Source organism: Phoca vitulina, unplaced genomic scaffold (genome assembly GCF_004348235.1).
Source record: "Phoca vitulina isolate PV1807 unplaced genomic scaffold, GSC_HSeal_1.0 scaffold8, whole genome shotgun sequence".
Lineage (NCBI taxonomy): Eukaryota > Metazoa > Chordata > Mammalia > Carnivora > Phocidae > Phoca > Phoca vitulina.
In genome coordinates this window covers 37,095,091-37,113,095 of record NW_022589711.1, presented here as the reverse complement: position 1 = coordinate 37,113,095, position 18,005 = coordinate 37,095,091, and the positions used below count along the sequence as shown (strand labels likewise).

General features: G+C 44.2%; 1 protein-coding gene across 19 annotated transcripts in view; it reads left to right on the top strand.

Annotated features, from left to right (window-relative positions):
* The window catches only part of ZBTB20 (zinc finger and BTB domain containing 20), a 797,562-nt gene that overhangs the window by 752,822 nt on the left and 26,735 nt on the right, over positions 1–18,005 (top strand). For all 19 annotated transcript variants that reach the window (XM_032406586.1, XM_032406581.1, XM_032406599.1 and 16 more), the window contains one exon: positions 7,294–8,898. In XM_032406586.1, coding sequence (XP_032262477.1) covers positions 7,294–8,898 — 1,605 coding nt within the window. The remainder of the gene's footprint in view (positions 1–7,293; positions 8,899–18,005) is intronic.

The window sequence follows — 18,005 nt, the reverse complement described above, 5'->3', positions numbered from 1 at the left end:
GGAAGGAAGGAAGGAAGGAAGGAAGGAAGGAAGGAAGGAAGGAAGGAGAGAGGGGGAGGGAGGAAGAGAGGAAGGAAAGAAGGGAGAAAGAGAAAGAAAGAAAAGCCAACCACCAGTTTGACGTACCACAGAGCTTTCAGGTGAAGTCTATCTTGTTGGCTAGATTAGAAGTACATATTTACTTAAAAAGAAGAAGAAGAAAAGAAGTGCATGTTAAGTTTGTATTTATTTATACTGCAATATCTCATTTTTCACAGTCAAAAAACATTAAAGGATGGTTCCTAGTTCTTCCATGGATTTGTGTTAACCGTTGAAGGGGATCCACCCTGATAAAGAAAGACCTGTGTTTGGCCTCACCGACTGTCCAACTATCTAGCTCTGTTACATTCCTCCAGATCTCAGCTAGCATAGTACTTTATCATTTCTGTTCTCTTCTTTCTCTCTTCCTTTTCAATCCTCTTTTTATTTTTAAGTCATTCTCTTCAGAAAGGCAACTGCTGCACTTTGGCTAGGACTGTCGAGTTGATCACATAATTGAAGTAAATGGGAAGTACCAGGCTCCCGGCCTGCTACATCAGATGCAGGCATGAGGGCACCATCGGTTTCAGAGGCTCTGATTACTCAAAGTAGTTAAGAGCAGCCTAAGGAGAGATACTGGATTCTCAATTCATGCATCTTAATTTGGGGAGGAACACAGACCTCTTTGAGATTCTAATGAAAGTCACTGACCATATTATCCCTATGAAAGTAGGAACATGCCCATTCGTGAAAAAATAGGGATACCCCTAAAGCCCACACATACACTTCCTAAGGAACTTTCGATACTTAAACTGTACTCCAGAATGAATGAAAACTCTGAGGCAGATGTCTGAATGAAAGTTCAAGGAATAGGAAAGACATACCCAACTACAGTACTGAGATCATAAATAGAATGGTGTTGTAAACACTTTAAGCGAGTTAGGAAGTTGACTCTTTCTGGCCACCTAAAATAATAAGCAGTGACTACAAAAGTATATACAGACTGTTCCCAGCGTTCATAGGTGGTGTCTTCCAGAAAATATGCTTAAAAGTCAAATTTCTGAAAGCTGAACAATTGATTTATGTTTTATGAAAACTATTATGTTACCAATGGTTAGAAAGAAAAGAAGGGAAACAAAGAAGACAGCCTCTAATGGTTCCTGTACCTTGGGCTTAGGCGATCGGGAAGATAGAGGTCAAGTCTCACCACCGGGCGACAGCCCAAACACCCCTTTTACACCCAGGAGGGGTGCGGTGCATAAGGCAGTGCAGCTCTCCTTCCCGCAGGCTGATGACCCTGCCATGGTCCACCTCCAGCGACAAGGACAGCTGGGCTGTGCTAGGAGTATGGAGCCAGGGTAAGAGGAAGAGTCTTGTCCTGCCTGCCACCTTCCACTTGTGTAAGTGATTTCCCCAGTGCCCCCAGCCACCCGCCAAATGATGCTGGCGGGCTGGTTCATGGACCCAGAGGCAGTCCCGCAGGATCAGCCAAGAGGGTCCCTGGCTGCGCTCAGGATAGAAATCAAACGCAAGCCAGCAGGAGGTGAAAGCAGAGTTAATTGAAGGTATAGAGAGAGTGCAGGTAACAGTCGGAGTGTCTGGGAGACTCAGAAAGGAAAGGAGGGAGTCTTGTCTTTGCTTTGGGTCTGGGGGCTTTTTACTGACGATTGTGGTCTGATGCACGTTCCTCTGAGGCATCCAGGAACTGGTCAGAACAAGGACAGAGTTCAGATGTCCACCATAAGTCACTTATTCCCTGGAGCCTGGGGGTCTTGGGACATGTCGAGATGTCTAGCACCAGTGGTCTGGAATACGCACACGATGGCCTTGCCTGGTCACTCCTTAGATGCTATCTGTTGTGCTGGGAGACTCCAAAGAAATCACCAACTCCTTGTCCCTTATAAGGGGGACATACATTAAGGGACGTGTAGGGCAGGGGTGCAGGTCCTAGCAAGAATAGAAGCAGGAAAGGGAGCAAAAAGCAGGTTTTTCTGGAGTCCTTCAGTTTCCCTGTCTCATAGAGATTGTGAAAATGCCAGGAAGATAGAAAGCATGCATCGGGCCAGGTGCTTCCGACAGTGAAAGCCGTGAATGAGCAAGCTCTAGCCTCCTGTCGTGCAGAGGCTCAGCAGTTGCCCCCCACCCCAGCATATAGGTGAAGTGGACATGACTGAGGTCTTGGCCTTGGCAGGGGCAACAGATGTAGATTTGGGGAGGAAGGGACCTGAGTAGCCACATGCATCCCTGCTTCCTCAGGAGAGGAATGGGTCTTTCCTAGCGTGACCAGCTTGGTAAGTAGCACCAACACACAGTAGCTTAGGACCATCACTAATCCCCTAACATATGAAAGGGCAACCTCAACACGGTAAAGGCATCAACGTGCGATGTGGGAAAGAGTGTGATACGAGAGATGGGGCTGCGGAGGCCTGGCCACCCCAGCCCTAGTTCATGAGCTGACCCACTTACCTCATGTGAGCCTGGTGGCCCAGATTGAAAGCTCCAGGGCTTTTCGGCCCTGCCATTTGACTTAGACGTGTTGACTTGACCGGAATTCATGTGGGTTTTAATTTGAGAGCTGGTGTTTCCTCCCAAATCACAGAGACTTCAGATTCCCATCTCCCTCGGTAGCACCTCACCCTTGCCCTGGTCTCATTTTATATATCCGGGCTGAGGAAGGACTGGATTTCCCACCTAATTAAAGGAGATTGTATTGCCTGATGTTTCCTTTCGTGTTCATTTTCCCCCTGCACACAAGCAGTTTTTTATTCTCGTGCTAAGTCCTATCCCCGGACACCGGCAGTTTAAGAGACAGGCAGGAGCTGGGTTCCTATAAGGCGGAGCCAGGCCCCCCATCACCTCTTTCACCATGAGCCGATTTTCCCTTCGGTCCTTACCCCACTGCAGCCCCATCAGTATTGTGCTCGCTCACAGAACACAGTCATTCAGAATACATGACCACTCTCGGTGGTAGGGTTCCTTGCGTGTTTCTAGTGAATGCCATCTCAGGCTGACTCTATATTTTTACTCTAGTGGAAAGGAGGCCGGTTATTATTTTTAAACACACAGAGAACCATTTTTATCACTCTTTTCATTTTATCTCATCGGTTCTATGTTCACACCACCGTGGTGGTATTTTTTGGGTGAGGTGGCGTCCCCAAATATACATAATCTTTGTAAAGTTGTATGGTTTTGTAGAGTTGAGAGAGTGGTTGGTGTTTCCTTTTTTTTTTTCTTTCTTTCTTTTTTTTTTTTTTTTTTTGAATAGCCCAAATGCCTATTCAGTGCCAATCTAGGAAAGAATGGAGTTAGCATTTTCACACCATTCCTTCCTATACAGTCCCTGAATAACCATCTAATCAAGATTTGTTTTCAATGGGGAACAAATCTTCTACAGTAGAGTATTTCAGATTTATTCCATTGGAATCTATACATTAATGCCCATTGGATGAAAGGACCTGCTTCACAAAAGCCTGGACATTGCCTTGCTGTGGCAGAAACTTTTTCCCACTGTATTAGTGTTAAATATAAAAGAAAGCCTGGGAAAGAATTGCTTCAGCATTGTGTGAGGGAGGAACCAGGCGCGCCTGAATGGAGAGGCAGGGTCCCCCATCACATCTGAACCCGTATCAGCAAAGCCCATTCAGCCTTTCATGGCTGCTCGCTGCAGTGTGGGACCAGTGTACTCAGGGAGATGTTTAAAAATTGTGTCTATAAAAATCCAACTAGGCTTGCCGGGTCAGGTTGTACATGTGTGCAGGTTTGAGTTTGTCTCTGTGGTTTTTAATGAAGTTGGTGACATTCCTGCAGTAATCATAATTCAGACCATTTCACAATTTTTTGTGATTATCTCTATAGGGTTACCTGATTGTTTAGATAGACTCAGCCAGTTCAGTCAAACAAGCACTTTGAATTTTTCTCATGAGATTGTGAGTGTGTGCGTGTGTGTATGAGTGTGTGTAGTATGAGGACACCTTTTGCTTGACCATTTCCCTCTCTAAAGCAACCTCCATCATCACTTTCAGTGTTTTTATCTTTTCTTCTATGTCCTGAGGATTAGGATGGCCTTAGATCTTTAGGCAATCTGAGTTTCATTCTTCAGCAATCCAGTGTTACGGAGTGAAAAAAAAAAAGCATCCAGGGGTGTGGGTTCTAATCCCAACCCTGCCTCTTACTAGCTGTGTAAAACTTAGGGTAAGTCACTTAAACACTTTGATAGCCTCAACCTTTTCTTACATCAAATAATAATAATAGGACTTGTCCTAAGAACATATAGGATGCTTTTAAGGAAAGACTAAGATGTTGTATGTGCAAGAGTTTTGTACACTGTGAAATGCTACATGGATATTATTAGGATACTTGTAGAGTTTCTTCCCAGAGTTATCATAAGGAAGACAACTCTTCATCATAAATGACAAATCTGGTGATGTTGCTGTGACTGGTGCTAAGAGCAAATGTGTGTTTAAAGAGTGTTTTCACTTGTGTGGAAAAAAGTTACTTAATAAATCCATCCTCCTCAGAGATAGTGATTTTATCAGACTCATCCACTTTTAGTGCTTACTGTTTTACTTAAATAAAAAAAACTTTAGTGATAGTAAAACCATATCTGAAAACTCTACATTTTAGTGCCAGGACACGATGTTTTATCTCTTGCATTGTTCCATTTGTAAACTTAAAAAAAAAAAAAGATGTCTTTACGTTAGATTTACTGAGACTATGTTGACGTCCCAAGGCCTAGAAACATGAACACCATGCTAATTCAAGGGTAGGTGTAGAAGCAGCTGGAGAACATACTGAACAGACTTTTTCATAGAGCTTTACAGTGGACTTATGGACACCCAAGGGCCAGACTTCATTTAGGGCAAAGCATGCAATACAATGAAGCAGGTCAGAGTGAAAACTCTAGAGCCAGACCGCTGAGTTCAAATGCCGGCTCTACCACCCATTGCCTATGAGGCCTTGAGCGAGTTTCTTAATTTGTACGGCCTCAGTTTCCTCATTTTAAATGGGGATAATAATACTACCTACGTGGGGCTCCTGGGTGGCTCAGTCGGTTAAGCATCTGCCTTGGGCTCAGGTCATGATCCCGGGGTCCTGGGATCGAGCCCTAGGTTGGGCTCCCTGCTTAGTGGGGAGCCTGCTTCTTCCTCTCCCTCTGCCACTCCCCCTGCTAGTGCACTCTCTCTCTCTCTCTGTACCAAATAAATAAGTAAAATCTTTAAAATTATAATAATACCTACGTGATAAGAGTTGCTGTGATGATTAAATGAAATAATCTGGTAATACATAGTAAGCATTAAAAAAAGGAATGTTTGCTCTTGTTGTTATAGTGCTCTCTGTGCATGGGGGACTCAGCAAGGACTTAGAATTTGGTCTGCTGACTGATGTCCTGAACGTCTTCCTGGGTTATTGGAACCTTCCTCTGGGGTTGTACTTTGTATTAACACAGTTAGAGAGGATTCACCATGATTCTTTAATCTGGCAATGACAGTTTGTTTTTACAACAGTGAAAAAAGTAGAAACTGGAGCCCAATGCAATATTTTCGGCACATCACAGACCTAATGGAAGTCAGGACAAAAAGGAAATCTCTTATGTAAAAATCAGTGCAAATCCTATGACTGAAAGTGAAGATAGAGCCTCTAGGCATGTATTAAGTTAACTGGATATATGTGAGGCCGACTAAATGTAAAGATGGGAACAAAGGAAATAAATGAGTATGTAAAAGGATGCAGTCACACCGACAGAGCTCAGGCAGCATGAGGAGATTGAGTGCAGCGAGGTAGAGCTGGTGGAGCTCAGACTTTCCTGAACCGGTCCTCTCTCCTAAGGCAGAGGAGAAAGAACCTGAGGATGTGGGCATTCCTCCCATCTGCAGGTCATTACCTCTGGGGGCTACTTCTCACAAGACACGGGGATCCCGGTCACAGGCCAGCAATCAGTGCTTGGGCCACCTGGTTGTGAAAGCCCACTTACTTGGCCTCTCTCGAGCTGATTATTCAGTTGTGAAGGCAAGAATGGGAAATATAAATGAAGAATGGTTCGGAGAGAGGGATTCTTCAGAGCCATTTGAGAAGTAAGGTAGAAAAATAGGAAAGCCCTAAGCCTTAGTGTTCTTGCCACCGGTTTTAATTCTCAATCTGTGATCCAAATGTAACCGTTATCCCTTGTCTGCAGAGCCCAGGGTATAAGGGTGGCAGTGGGTCAGGCTATGGACAGCCTCCACGTAGCTGACTGCTGTCTTCCCACTGGGAGCCGTTTGATACTTCCCTGTAGCAAGTGCATAGAACACAGTATTGCCTAGGGGGATCACACAGCCCATTCCTGGTTTAGTCCTGCTGTCCTCACCTAATTATCAACAGTGCTCCCTTTCACTCTCAGACATGCCCAGTTTGAACACTAAATGTGATCACCTGGTGTATTATAGTCTCCCAGTTCAGTGCTGCCATCTCCGACCTTTTGAACATTCCTTCCTTGTTAAGCTTCAGGAAATGCAGAAAACGACCCATGTCACATACGACCACTTTAGAAAGTCCTCAGACAGGTCGTTGGAGATGACAAGAGTGTGTAGATACAGAAAGCAGTGGGTGAGCACCCTTTTAGCCAGCAGACAGCATCCTAGAGCCTGTCCCTCAAGTGGAAAACGTGGAGGCAGCTCTTTGGGGGATATCTTAGTCTGGATTGCATTTTCCAAGGGTTTTTGCATACATGGTGTGGATTGAGAAATATACATATAAAGTAATAAATAGGAAAGGAGTTTATTTTTTTTTAACTATGAATATTGTTGCTATGAATAAAATCAGGAACTCTGAAAAACTGGGGAAAATGTAAGCTTTCCCAAAGGACCTCGGCTTCGACCTGTCTAAAGTAGAGATAGAGCGTTCCAGGAGAACCAGTCTTCCATTTGTTTCTCAGGTCTTATGTGCTGCAGTTGTAGGAAGAGCAGGCAAATGACCCATCTGTTTATTAGGCTGTCCTACTTCAACTGGCAACCCTGGCTGAAGCTCTAGGGCATTAATAGGGATTCAGTACCCAAAATAGCAGGGGTATTGTTGGAGCCAAATCCAAGGCCTCGTTCCCATAGGCCGTCACACCCGCAGCCCCATCCCTGTGCAAAGCACGTCCATCTCGCCACAGAGCCCACTTGTGTCTGCAAGGTCGGGGGTGGGGGTGCTTCCAGGAGCCATGAGCGTGACCCACCTGAGACCTGGGTGTTAGGAATGCAGTCAGCTAGCTCTGACCCACACACCCTGTCTTGTGTCTGTCTTGCCACCGTGCAGGTGACATCAGTTGCAAGGGGATGACCGAGCGCATTCACAGCATCAACCTTCACAACTTCAGCAATTCCGTGCTCGAGACCCTCAACGAGCAGCGCAACCGTGGCCACTTCTGTGACGTGACGGTGCGCATCCACGGGAGCATGCTGCGCGCACACCGCTGCGTGCTGGCAGCCGGCAGCCCCTTCTTCCAGGACAAGCTGCTGCTGGGCTACAGCGACATCGAGATCCCGTCCGTGGTGTCGGTGCAGTCGGTGCAAAAGCTCATTGACTTCATGTACAGCGGCGTGCTGCGCGTCTCGCAGTCGGAAGCCCTGCAGATCCTCACGGCCGCCAGCATCCTGCAGATCAAAACAGTCATCGATGAGTGCACGCGCATCGTGTCGCAGAACGTGGGCGATGTGTTCCCGGGGATCCAGGACTCAGGCCAGGACACGCCACGGGGCACCCCCGAGTCAGGCACATCGGGCCAGAGCAGCGACACCGAGTCGGGCTACCTACAGAGCCACCCGCAGCACAGCGTGGACAGGATCTACTCGGCGCTCTACGCATGCTCCATGCAGAATGGCAGCGGGGAGCGCTCCTTCTACAGCGGTGCGGTGGTCAGCCACCATGAGACTGCACTCGGCCTGCCGCGTGACCACCACATGGAAGACCCCAGCTGGATCACGCGCATCCACGAGCGCTCTCAGCAGATGGAGCGCTACCTGTCCACCACCCCCGAAACCACACACTGCCGCAAGCAGCCCCGGCCCGTGCGCATCCAGACCCTGGTGGGCAACATCCACATTAAGCAGGAGATGGAGGACGATTACGACTACTATGGGCAGCAAAGGGTGCAGATCCTGGAGCGCAACGAATCCGAGGAGTGCACGGAAGACACCGACCAAGCGGAGGGCACTGAGAGTGAGCCCAAGGGCGAAAGCTTCGACTCGGGCGTCAGTTCCTCCATAGGCACCGAGCCTGACTCGGTGGAGCAGCAGTTCGGGCCCGGGGCGGCGCGGGATGGCCAGGCCGAACCTGCCCAAGCCGAGCAGGCCACGGAAGCTCCTGCCGAGGGTGGCCCACAGCCGCACCAGCTAGAGACAGGTGCCTCCTCCCCGGAAAGAAGCAACGAGGTGGAGATGGACAACACGGTCATCACTGTCAGCAACAGCTCCGACAAGAGCGTCCTGCAGCAGCCTTCGGTCAACACGTCCATTGGGCAGCCATTGCCAAGTACCCAGCTCTACTTACGCCAGACAGAAACCCTCACCAGCAACTTGAGGATGCCTCTGACCTTGACCAGCAACACACAGGTCATTGGCACAGCCGGCAACACCTACCTGCCGGCCCTCTTCACTACCCAGCCCGCGGGCAGTGGCCCCAAGCCTTTCCTCTTCAGCCTGCCACAGCCCCTGGCAGGCCAGCAGACCCAGTTTGTGACAGTGTCCCAGCCTGGCCTGTCGACCTTTACTGCACAGCTGCCAGCGCCACAGCCCCTGGCCCCATCCGCAGGCCACAGCACAGCCAGTGGGCAGGGCGAAAAAAAGCCTTACGAGTGCACTCTCTGCAACAAGACTTTCACCGCCAAACAGAACTACGTCAAGCACATGTTCGTACACACAGGTGAGTGTGCAGGCCCCTCTGGAGGCCCGGAAGCAGGCCATGGGTGTGAGGGGGCTGTAGGAAGGGAAGGGCAGGACGGCAAGTACAAGGGAGGGTTTGGAGACATCTTCCAGATTTGAAGGAGACCCCACTGCCAGCCATCTTCTAGAAGCCCCAACAATACCCCCACTGTAGGCATAAAGCATCTGCCACCAAAATACAAAATCACAGAAACCCAGTGGAGAAGGGCCAAATGGGAAAAAGTCTGACAAGGAATTTGCAGGCACAATATCCCTTACATACATGGAACTTTGTAATACGGTCTTTGATTCTAGGTGTTTACAACTGGAAATGTCCTTGGAGAGTATATACTCCAGTCACTTCATTTTACAGACCAAAGTCATAGAGGCAGAACAGGGATGAGAGTTTCAGTCTATAGTAAGTTCTGTATGAACCATCAGCTTGAAGAGACCACAACAAGGCTGATGCAAGCTTATGCTGCATTTGTGGTCCCCGAAATGGAGAAGTGATAGGCTCACTCTATTTTCTATTGCTTTTTCTCTTATTTTCAACATCTAGAGACCACAGTCTGGTCTGGGCACTAACTTTTAAAAAGACAATAGACTGGGACATAGTCAGAGGAGTATAATTAGGATGATGAAGGAATGCAAAACCATGGCATATCATGGTTGAAGGTCCGAGGGCTGTTCAACCTGCAAAAAAGAAGACTCAGAGCATCATATAACATCCAAGTATTTGAGCTTCTGGGGCAGCATATGTAGTAGTTAGGCTGGAGCTCTGGAGCTACATTGCCCAGGTTTGAAATCAGACTTAGCCACTACTGAACTTTGTCACCTTGAGAAAATAACTTAATCTTTCTACACTTGTTTCCTTGTCTATATAATGGGAATAACAGTAATACATCCTTCTTAGAGTGTCGTTTTCAAGATTAAGTGAATTAATATATGAAACTCTTAAAACAACTCCTGGCGCATCATCAGCACTCTATAAATGGTAGCTAACATTAGCACAGTTAGCTTTATTTAAATGGTTAGGAGGAAAGAGATGTTAAGCTTGTTCTGTTTGGCTTCAAAAGGTAGAACTGGACCAATGATTGAAAGCTATAAAGGAGATTCTTTCAACTAAATAAAAGAAAAGGTTTGTTAACAGTCTGAGCTGCTCTAAGATGGGGTAGACAGCCTCCAAAGGGACTGAGTTTCTATAATTAGAGGTGTTCCAGGAGAGAGTGGATGATCATTTCATAGGGATGATGTAAAGGGGCCTCGATCATTAGATGAGTAGTGGGGTGAGATGGTGTTTCATCTCTGAATTCCGTGATTCTAGAGCTAAGATCTCCTGATCGCACAGCTAGTGCCCTTTTCCAGCTCAATAACAGGACAGACATAGAAGTGAGAACTTCACGGATGCTCCTCCATATAAGTGACCATACATACAATATGATTTCACATAGATTCTCTCATATCTGAAAATACCTACCCCAGTGATGATCACCGTATTTGAAATTCCTATCATGAGTCCCTCTTCTGGTGTACCTCTGGTTCCAGAACACCCCTGTTAAATGACAAATAAGTTGCCAGAGAAAGTTACATAGTAGAATTACAATACATGAAAACAGATTAGTTCTTCTGAGCAACCTTGTTTCTCAGATCAGCTAGCAGGAATCTAGGGGATAGGACATAAGGCAGATAAATTTAAGTTGGTAAATAGAAAGGAAGGAAAATAACAGACACTGAGACAAGGTACCCAACATGGAGGTGAACAACTAAAACAGAACGTTACTTTCGATGAACTTTGCCTTCTTCGCAGTCAACTTAAGTCAAGACATTAGGTACATCTGTGTATGTGCCTTTGTGTGAATCAGTTGTTCTTAAGAATGACAGTTTTCACAACTCCAAATCAACATAGTAACTCACTACTGAATTTAGGAAGAAAATCAGGTAGTGGTAAGTCACTATGTTTATTTAAGGTAAATGTGAATGCACTGATAACCCGAGATCAATCAAGGGCAATTTTCTATGTGGTATGGGTATCATCATTATTTGGTAAATTGATCAAATAGTAATATTTCTAGTTATGTGGCACATTATGGTTTACAGAGTGCTCTCACTTAGTTTCTCCTTTCTTCTTCTGAATAGTTGTCATATAAACCATCAAATTAAAGATTAGGGAGGAAAAAGAGACCAGTGTCTCTTTTAGCCAAAGTGTCTTGTTAGCCAAAGTTCACTTCACTGGTCTTGGATCCATAAACATTTCTATTCTCCTCCCCCCTGCCCCCCCGCCACCCCTGTGCATCTCTTCTAGTAGACCTAGTGGAAATAAAATTCACATACTCTATGAGATCACATATTGAAATAAGGCTTTAAATTTGCAATACAAAATTTTCAGGGCACTATCAAAAATTGTCTTTTTGCTATATAAACACATTCATCCAATGGATTCACTAAAGAATTCTGTGGTTAACCCAAATAACTAGATTTGCCCATGAAAAAACCAGCAATGGGTTTGTACATTTAGACATCATAGATACAAAAGCTACAAGTAAAGTCATTTTATAAATCTGAGTTATGCTCAAAGTGTAGCCTTCAGATCTCTAATAAACTATGAAGGTCCTCAGTAAAATATGAAGGTTTTGTATAGGTGTGTATAACATGGCCACATCTGGGAACAATTAAGAATACACAGATATCACTTGAGCACCTCATTTAAAAGAAGTGAAAGTCTTCCCATTCACCCTGAATTATTTGGCAGTGGCAATTTGGAAGGGCCATCTGTCTATCAAGACTTTTGTCTAGCTGAAGGAGTCCATAACCTAACAAAGTGAAAGAACAATTGGTCTAGATTTTTCAAAAGGCAAGACAGCCTGAACATATGGAAGTAATTCAGGACCTGGATTCATTGCAGCCTCCATTTCAAAACAAAGTTCTCTCCAATTTCTTAGGAAAACATAAAAAAAACAGGGCCTCCCAACTTCACAAGAGCCCAGTGGAAGTGATAAAAAGCCAGAGCAAAAAGTCTAAATGTCAGTCTAAAAAGATTCTAGAAAGTACCACGGATACTGGGAAGAGTAGGGATGGCTTTGGTATTCTTACGGATAACCTAATCTAAAAGAATCTTACTAAGAAACAGTAGCTTGATAGAGCTAAAAGGAAAGAGATTTGGGTTCTCTGCATCATGGCTATTATGCATGCTACCTAGATTTGCATTTCAGTTACTCCAACTTTAATGTCAATAGAACTTACTATCCACAACTGCAGAGAATCTATTCTGAGACGTGGACTCCAAATAAAATTCTGTGGAGCTCTATGTTAATGATCCACATATTCACTGAAAGGAAGTGTTTGAAACAAATAAGTAGTCTGTTGTATTGACTTTGGAGCTAAGCTCCGCGGTAGAGAACCAGAAAGCCCTTGGCTGTAAAGCATATTCCATAATGATTATAACACTGAAACTTAGAGTGGGGACATAAGTGAAAGACAGTTACACTGCAATTTGATTATTTGAGTTCAGTTTTGGTCCCTTTAATTGGCTGTGTGGCCTTAAGCAAATCACTTAATTTTATAACCCTCAGTTTCTTGTGTTTATAATGGAAATAATAATTTTCCTGCCTTTTGAGTAGCTGTAAAGGTATGGTGCATTTAAAAGCTTTTCATAGGGGCACCTGGGTGGCTCAGTCGTTAAGTGTGTGCCTTCGGCTCAGGTCATGATCTCAGGGTCCTGGGATAGGCCCCGCATCCAGCTGGCTCCCTGCTCAGCGGGAAGCCTCCTTCTCCCTCTCCCACTCCCCCTGCTTGTGTTCCCTCTCTCGCTGTCTCTCTCTCTCTGTGTCAAATAAATAAATAAAATCTTTTAAAAAAGAGCTTTTTATAAAAGGTAAAGTACTAGTTAATGTTTAAAAAAAAACCCATCGTCATTATTACCTGAGCCCCCTCCACCCAAGAGACATTGACTTTCTTTGCTGTATCTCATATCTCTGAATAATAAGCTCTTGACAGATTTCCTTCCTCTATGGAATTCAAACACTGAAGCCACGTGATACTTCTTGGGTTTCCCCTGAACTTCCTTTATAACAGCATTTTTTTTTCACTCCTTAATGATTTTTTTAAGAGTAAAAGAGTATCTCTCACCTAACCACTCTATCTCCTCCCAAACAAGCCACAGTGGTACTCCATTTCTCCTAGGAGTGTCTCAAGTTCCCTTTACTACAGCTTCATAAAAGTTGTGAGATACAAAACCAAGAGTTAAGGATGTATTTGAAAATAAGAGAATCAGAGAAAAACAGATGACACAAACCATCCTGTCATGGAACCAAGCAGGCTCCTCTATGCCCCCTCCCCTCAAGAGGAAAAACAAGTAGAAGGAATGGGAATGGAAGGAAAGATAGAGGACAGAGAAGGGCAAGCTTTGGTGTCAATGTGGATACGGAAGGCAAGCAATAGGGAAAATTCTAAGATAACCGTGGAGCAGTAGTCCTCACGGCGTGATCCCCATACCGGCAGCATACAAATTCTCAGGCCCATCCAGACCTGAATCAGAAACACTGTGATGGCACCCACCAATCTGTTGTTTCAATGAGCCCTGATTCACAGTAGGTTGGGAATCATTTCCCTAGAAGGCTGGGCGATGACGAGGCTGGCATCAGGTGGCTTTTGTTACATAACATTGTTCTCTAAAATTCCACTCAGAAGAACCTATGCATTTGGAAGAAGAAAACCAGTTGAAAACAACAGCTGGATTTTATAGTGGATAAATTATATTATGGAGGCAAATACCTCATGAATGAGAGGTAAGCTAAGTCTCAAACCGCACAAGTACCACAGCAAATGTTCGCCTTCAGGCACTTTAAAGTACCTACGGGTACTATCATTACATGGTTATCTCTACACCTCCCCATTATAATGTGAACTCGTGAGCCAGAAACAAGTGATAGGTAGATAGATGATAGATAAATAGACAGATAGATAGATAAGTATCTTATACTTCAATATACCTAGCATAATATCTTACACATAATAAACATTCAGTAAATATTTGATAAGTGAAATGAATCAAATAACCAGGATGGCATTGGAGGATTTACTTACCACCAGGTAGAGGCTTGCCAAATTTAGCAAACAAAAATACAGGATGTCCAGTTAAATTTGAATTTTGGATAAACAAGTGTATTTTTAGCCTAAGTATGTCCCATGCAGTATTTGTGCCATTCTTAGACTAAAATATTATTCATTGTTTTTCTGAAAGATTTAACTGGGTGTCATGCATTTTATTTTGCAATACTATCCAGGTAGAACTCTCTTTTAAGACCCAATCTTAGGACTTTTTGCTTTAAAATCTATATATGGGGGTGCTTGAGTGGCTCAGTCGGTTAAGCGTCCAACTCCAAGGTCTTGATCTCAAGGTCGTAAGTTCAAACCCCACGTTGGGCTCCACACCCAGCATGGAGCCTACCTAAAAACCAAAAAAAATTAAAAATAAATAAATAAATAAATAAATAAAATCTACATATGAATACAGTCTAGCATATGTAGTTGCTTAACAAATACCTTTTGAGTGAGTAAGTGAATGAATGTTCAGAAATGTGGGCATGCTTTCCAGGAGAATTTAATTCAAGGGACTTATACATAAATGCATTATTTTCTAGCAAGACTTAAATTTCTCTTTCTTTCTTTTTCTTTTTTTATTTGCTGGAGAATTTATTGTATCTGCATTTCTACTTGTGTTTTCTTCACTAACAATGGTAGATGTTTGGGCTTTTTTCTGAATCATACTATCAACAGCCCATTTATTGGTGACTGTTTTTGGTCCATTAGTGTCCTCTACCTAGGTGATAATTTTGTTTGTTACCTTGAGAAGCTCAGCTATTTCAGCCATGAATTTGATATAAAAAGATATAGGAATAGTAGTAACATAAGAATGTCAGAAATAGTATAAAAATACTGGGATCAAGATAATAATGTGATAATCCTCATCCAGAATTTGGGCTATTATTTATATCAAGCCAGTGGAGCACTCAACACGTATATGATGTGAAGTAAGAAAGCGTTGGTTTGACCACTCTCTGAGTGACCTTAAATAAGCTCCATAGTCAATCTGAGCCTTAATGTTTTTGCCACAAAACATATAGATCTTAATAATATTTACTTTACATGGTTGATCTAAGAATCAAATAACATTATTTCTGAGAAAGCACTTAACCATAAATACTGTAAAATCATCAAAGCCATTTAAGAACATATATGTTATAGTAACATCATACATCTTGCAGCAGAATCCAGAGCGCAGGAAATCGTTAACAGGAGGAGGAGGTGATAATCTGGCGAGGCTGGTATCATCCTCTCATCTGTTACTGACTTGTTGGATAACCTCTCTAATGGAGATGCCATCTTCTGGGGACATTCATGTCTACCCCACTCATAAAGGTGTAAGAAAAGTTAAGTAACATAGATGAAGTTCCCTGAGATCTTCAAAATTCTGCCTCACACGGAAACATGTTAGTTGTCCCTGAAGCCGCAGATGTTGTGTGAATGCAGCGTGTCCCCCAGTAGGCAATCCCTCCTCCCAGTTGGCCCCACAGTCCACACTGGCCCCCAGGATCACACCCTCAGCACTGGAGAAAGGCTGGCAGGGAGTCACCCCAGCCATATCTTGGGGGCGTAGGCCTCCCTTCAACTAGACCTCTCCGGTGGAGAGCAGACTCTTCAGCCAGTGAAAGCTCTCTGCGACTTTGTGTGAGCACCCCTCCATTCTTGCCACCGAACCTTTCCCATTTTCTGTTCCCACCTTGACGTTCTCCATTCAGGGACTCCTTCTGCTTTCCTCACCGGTGGCCACCTTCCCCAACCCATACTTTCCTCTTCCTTCCCTGCTACCTGCCTTCTCCCCAAGCTCCCAGTCTTAGTTTTCTGGCCCCTCACCAGACTCACCTGAAGAGGAGGGAGTTGTGCTAGAGCAGATGATGGAGAGACCAAGAGAATGGGAGAGACAGGTGGGAACAGTGCTTCTGAAAAACATCCCGCCAGCAGCATTCACGGTACTTTCTGCAAGCCAGGAGAAGCCGGATTAGAATGAGAAAGAATCAGCAGAATCAGTGGGTTCTTGCTGAGCCCCCCACTACAGAAGTCACTCTTCAGAGTTGGGGTGTCTCAGCCCAGTCGGATATCTTTTACTTGAACTGGGCAGGCCCTCTGTATCTACAAACCTAACAAGATGTCTCTTCCTTTTTTTCTTCCTAACTTGTCAGTCTTGGTAGAGTGTCAGTGCTGGTCCACAACAAGGAGTTGAAAAGAGGCTCTTTAGAGAACAGGCATCAAAAACTGGAGAGAAGTATCTGCATTGGCCACTCCCTCCACACGGTTGGAATTGTAAAGGACACTGCTGCCCCTTTAGTTTATCCCCTTGCTGTGCTGTTTCTTGGGCTCCAGAGCTCAGTTGTCACCTGCTCAGAACCCCTCTGTCAGAGCTACTTACTAATATTTTATTCATAGTACCGCTGCTTTGATTAGCATATGTAACTGAGAGCAGACTATACCCTTAACTCTGAATCACATAGCTGCAATATAATCACTTGCTTTATTGATTATCTGAAAGTTGTTTTTTTTTTAAATCCTGAGTTGGCTTCCCCGTGTAATGCAAGTTATTTCTCAGTTGGTTTCATTTATCATCAGTTCCTTTCTACTGAAAAGAACAGTTGAGTTTTTGCCTTCAGATGATCACATACTCTGTGCTAAGTGCTTTATCTCTTTAATTTTCAAAATACCTTCACAAGACAGGTACTTACTGTATTATTCTCAAGTTACAGATAAGGAAACTGAGGCTTATAGAGGTTAAGTAACATACCCAAGTCACTCAGCCAAGGAAATGGAATTCATATCTGACTCCCACATCTGTGTAGCCCAAAATGGAGCGGTTTAAAGGGAAGGAGCTTATATGACCTCCTCCCTTGTGTAATAATTCTAGTGTCTGCTTTGGACTTTGTGTCTCTTCCTAACACAACGATGGACTTGCCATTCCTGGCTATAAGCTCAGACCTGAAAAGCCATCCACTTCCACTCATCTTAACTCTTCATTTCTCCACATTGAAAGCAACAATTAGCAGACCTCATCTGTTTCATGCATAATGTTGAAAGCCCTTTTGGGGGTCCCTATAAGCAATATGGAGGAAAATAACAAGAAAGAAAAATATTAACATTTCTACTGAGTGATAGTGTTTCAAATCCACACATACGTATAAATGAAAGTTGTGGCTGCCTGATTAATCTGAAAATAAGCCCCATTTAGTAAGACAGTTCTTGAAATACCTATGCTCTACCAACACAGCACCTTAATAATTATAGAGAGCGTTTTCCTTTAAGGAGCTCCCAAGTGCTTTGCAAACATTTTTCCTCATTAACTATCATACCATTTTCTGTGGCAGGGAAGGGAACAGGGTACTTTGTCCTATTTAAAATGTGGGACTGCTAATGCAGTGAGTGATTGAAGCAGGTTGCCCTCAGGTCATGTGCTGACAAGGCCTAGACTAGAGTCCTCACGGGTTGTGGGTCAGGATGGGCAGAAGGCCACTAAATCTGCAAAGGGCCATGGCAAGTGCTTGGTCCAGCTCCTCACTTTCAGAAGGGGGAACGAACCCAGGAAGACTTAGAAAGCCCAGGGTCATACAGATAATGAACAGCTGAACCAATACTACATGCATGCAAACAGCATACAGATGCATGCTATGAAGGGGAAGATAACAACTGTGAAGAATCCATTTATAGTCAGATTAGAAGGTTGTGAAAGCAAAAAGCCTTCAGAGTGACCTTGCCTAGAGGAAAAACACACTGTAAGAAGGTGAAAGTTTCAAACAGCAAGAGCATTTTAACATAAAGTTTCAACTTCCTAGCAGCCAAAACACCATCTGGAACTTAAGAAGGCAAGCTGCCCATTAAAGGTGACAGGTGGATAAGTTTTAAAAGATAGTTGACCAGCCTATCGTAGCCTCTAGAAAGTATACTCAAAGCACATAGATGGCAAAGACCAGCTTGAGTTCAAGCATGTTTACAGCTGACAGAAATGTTCCAGCTAAAAATAACACTCATGACTCTCTCTCTTAGGGAATCTCTCGTTTCCAAAGA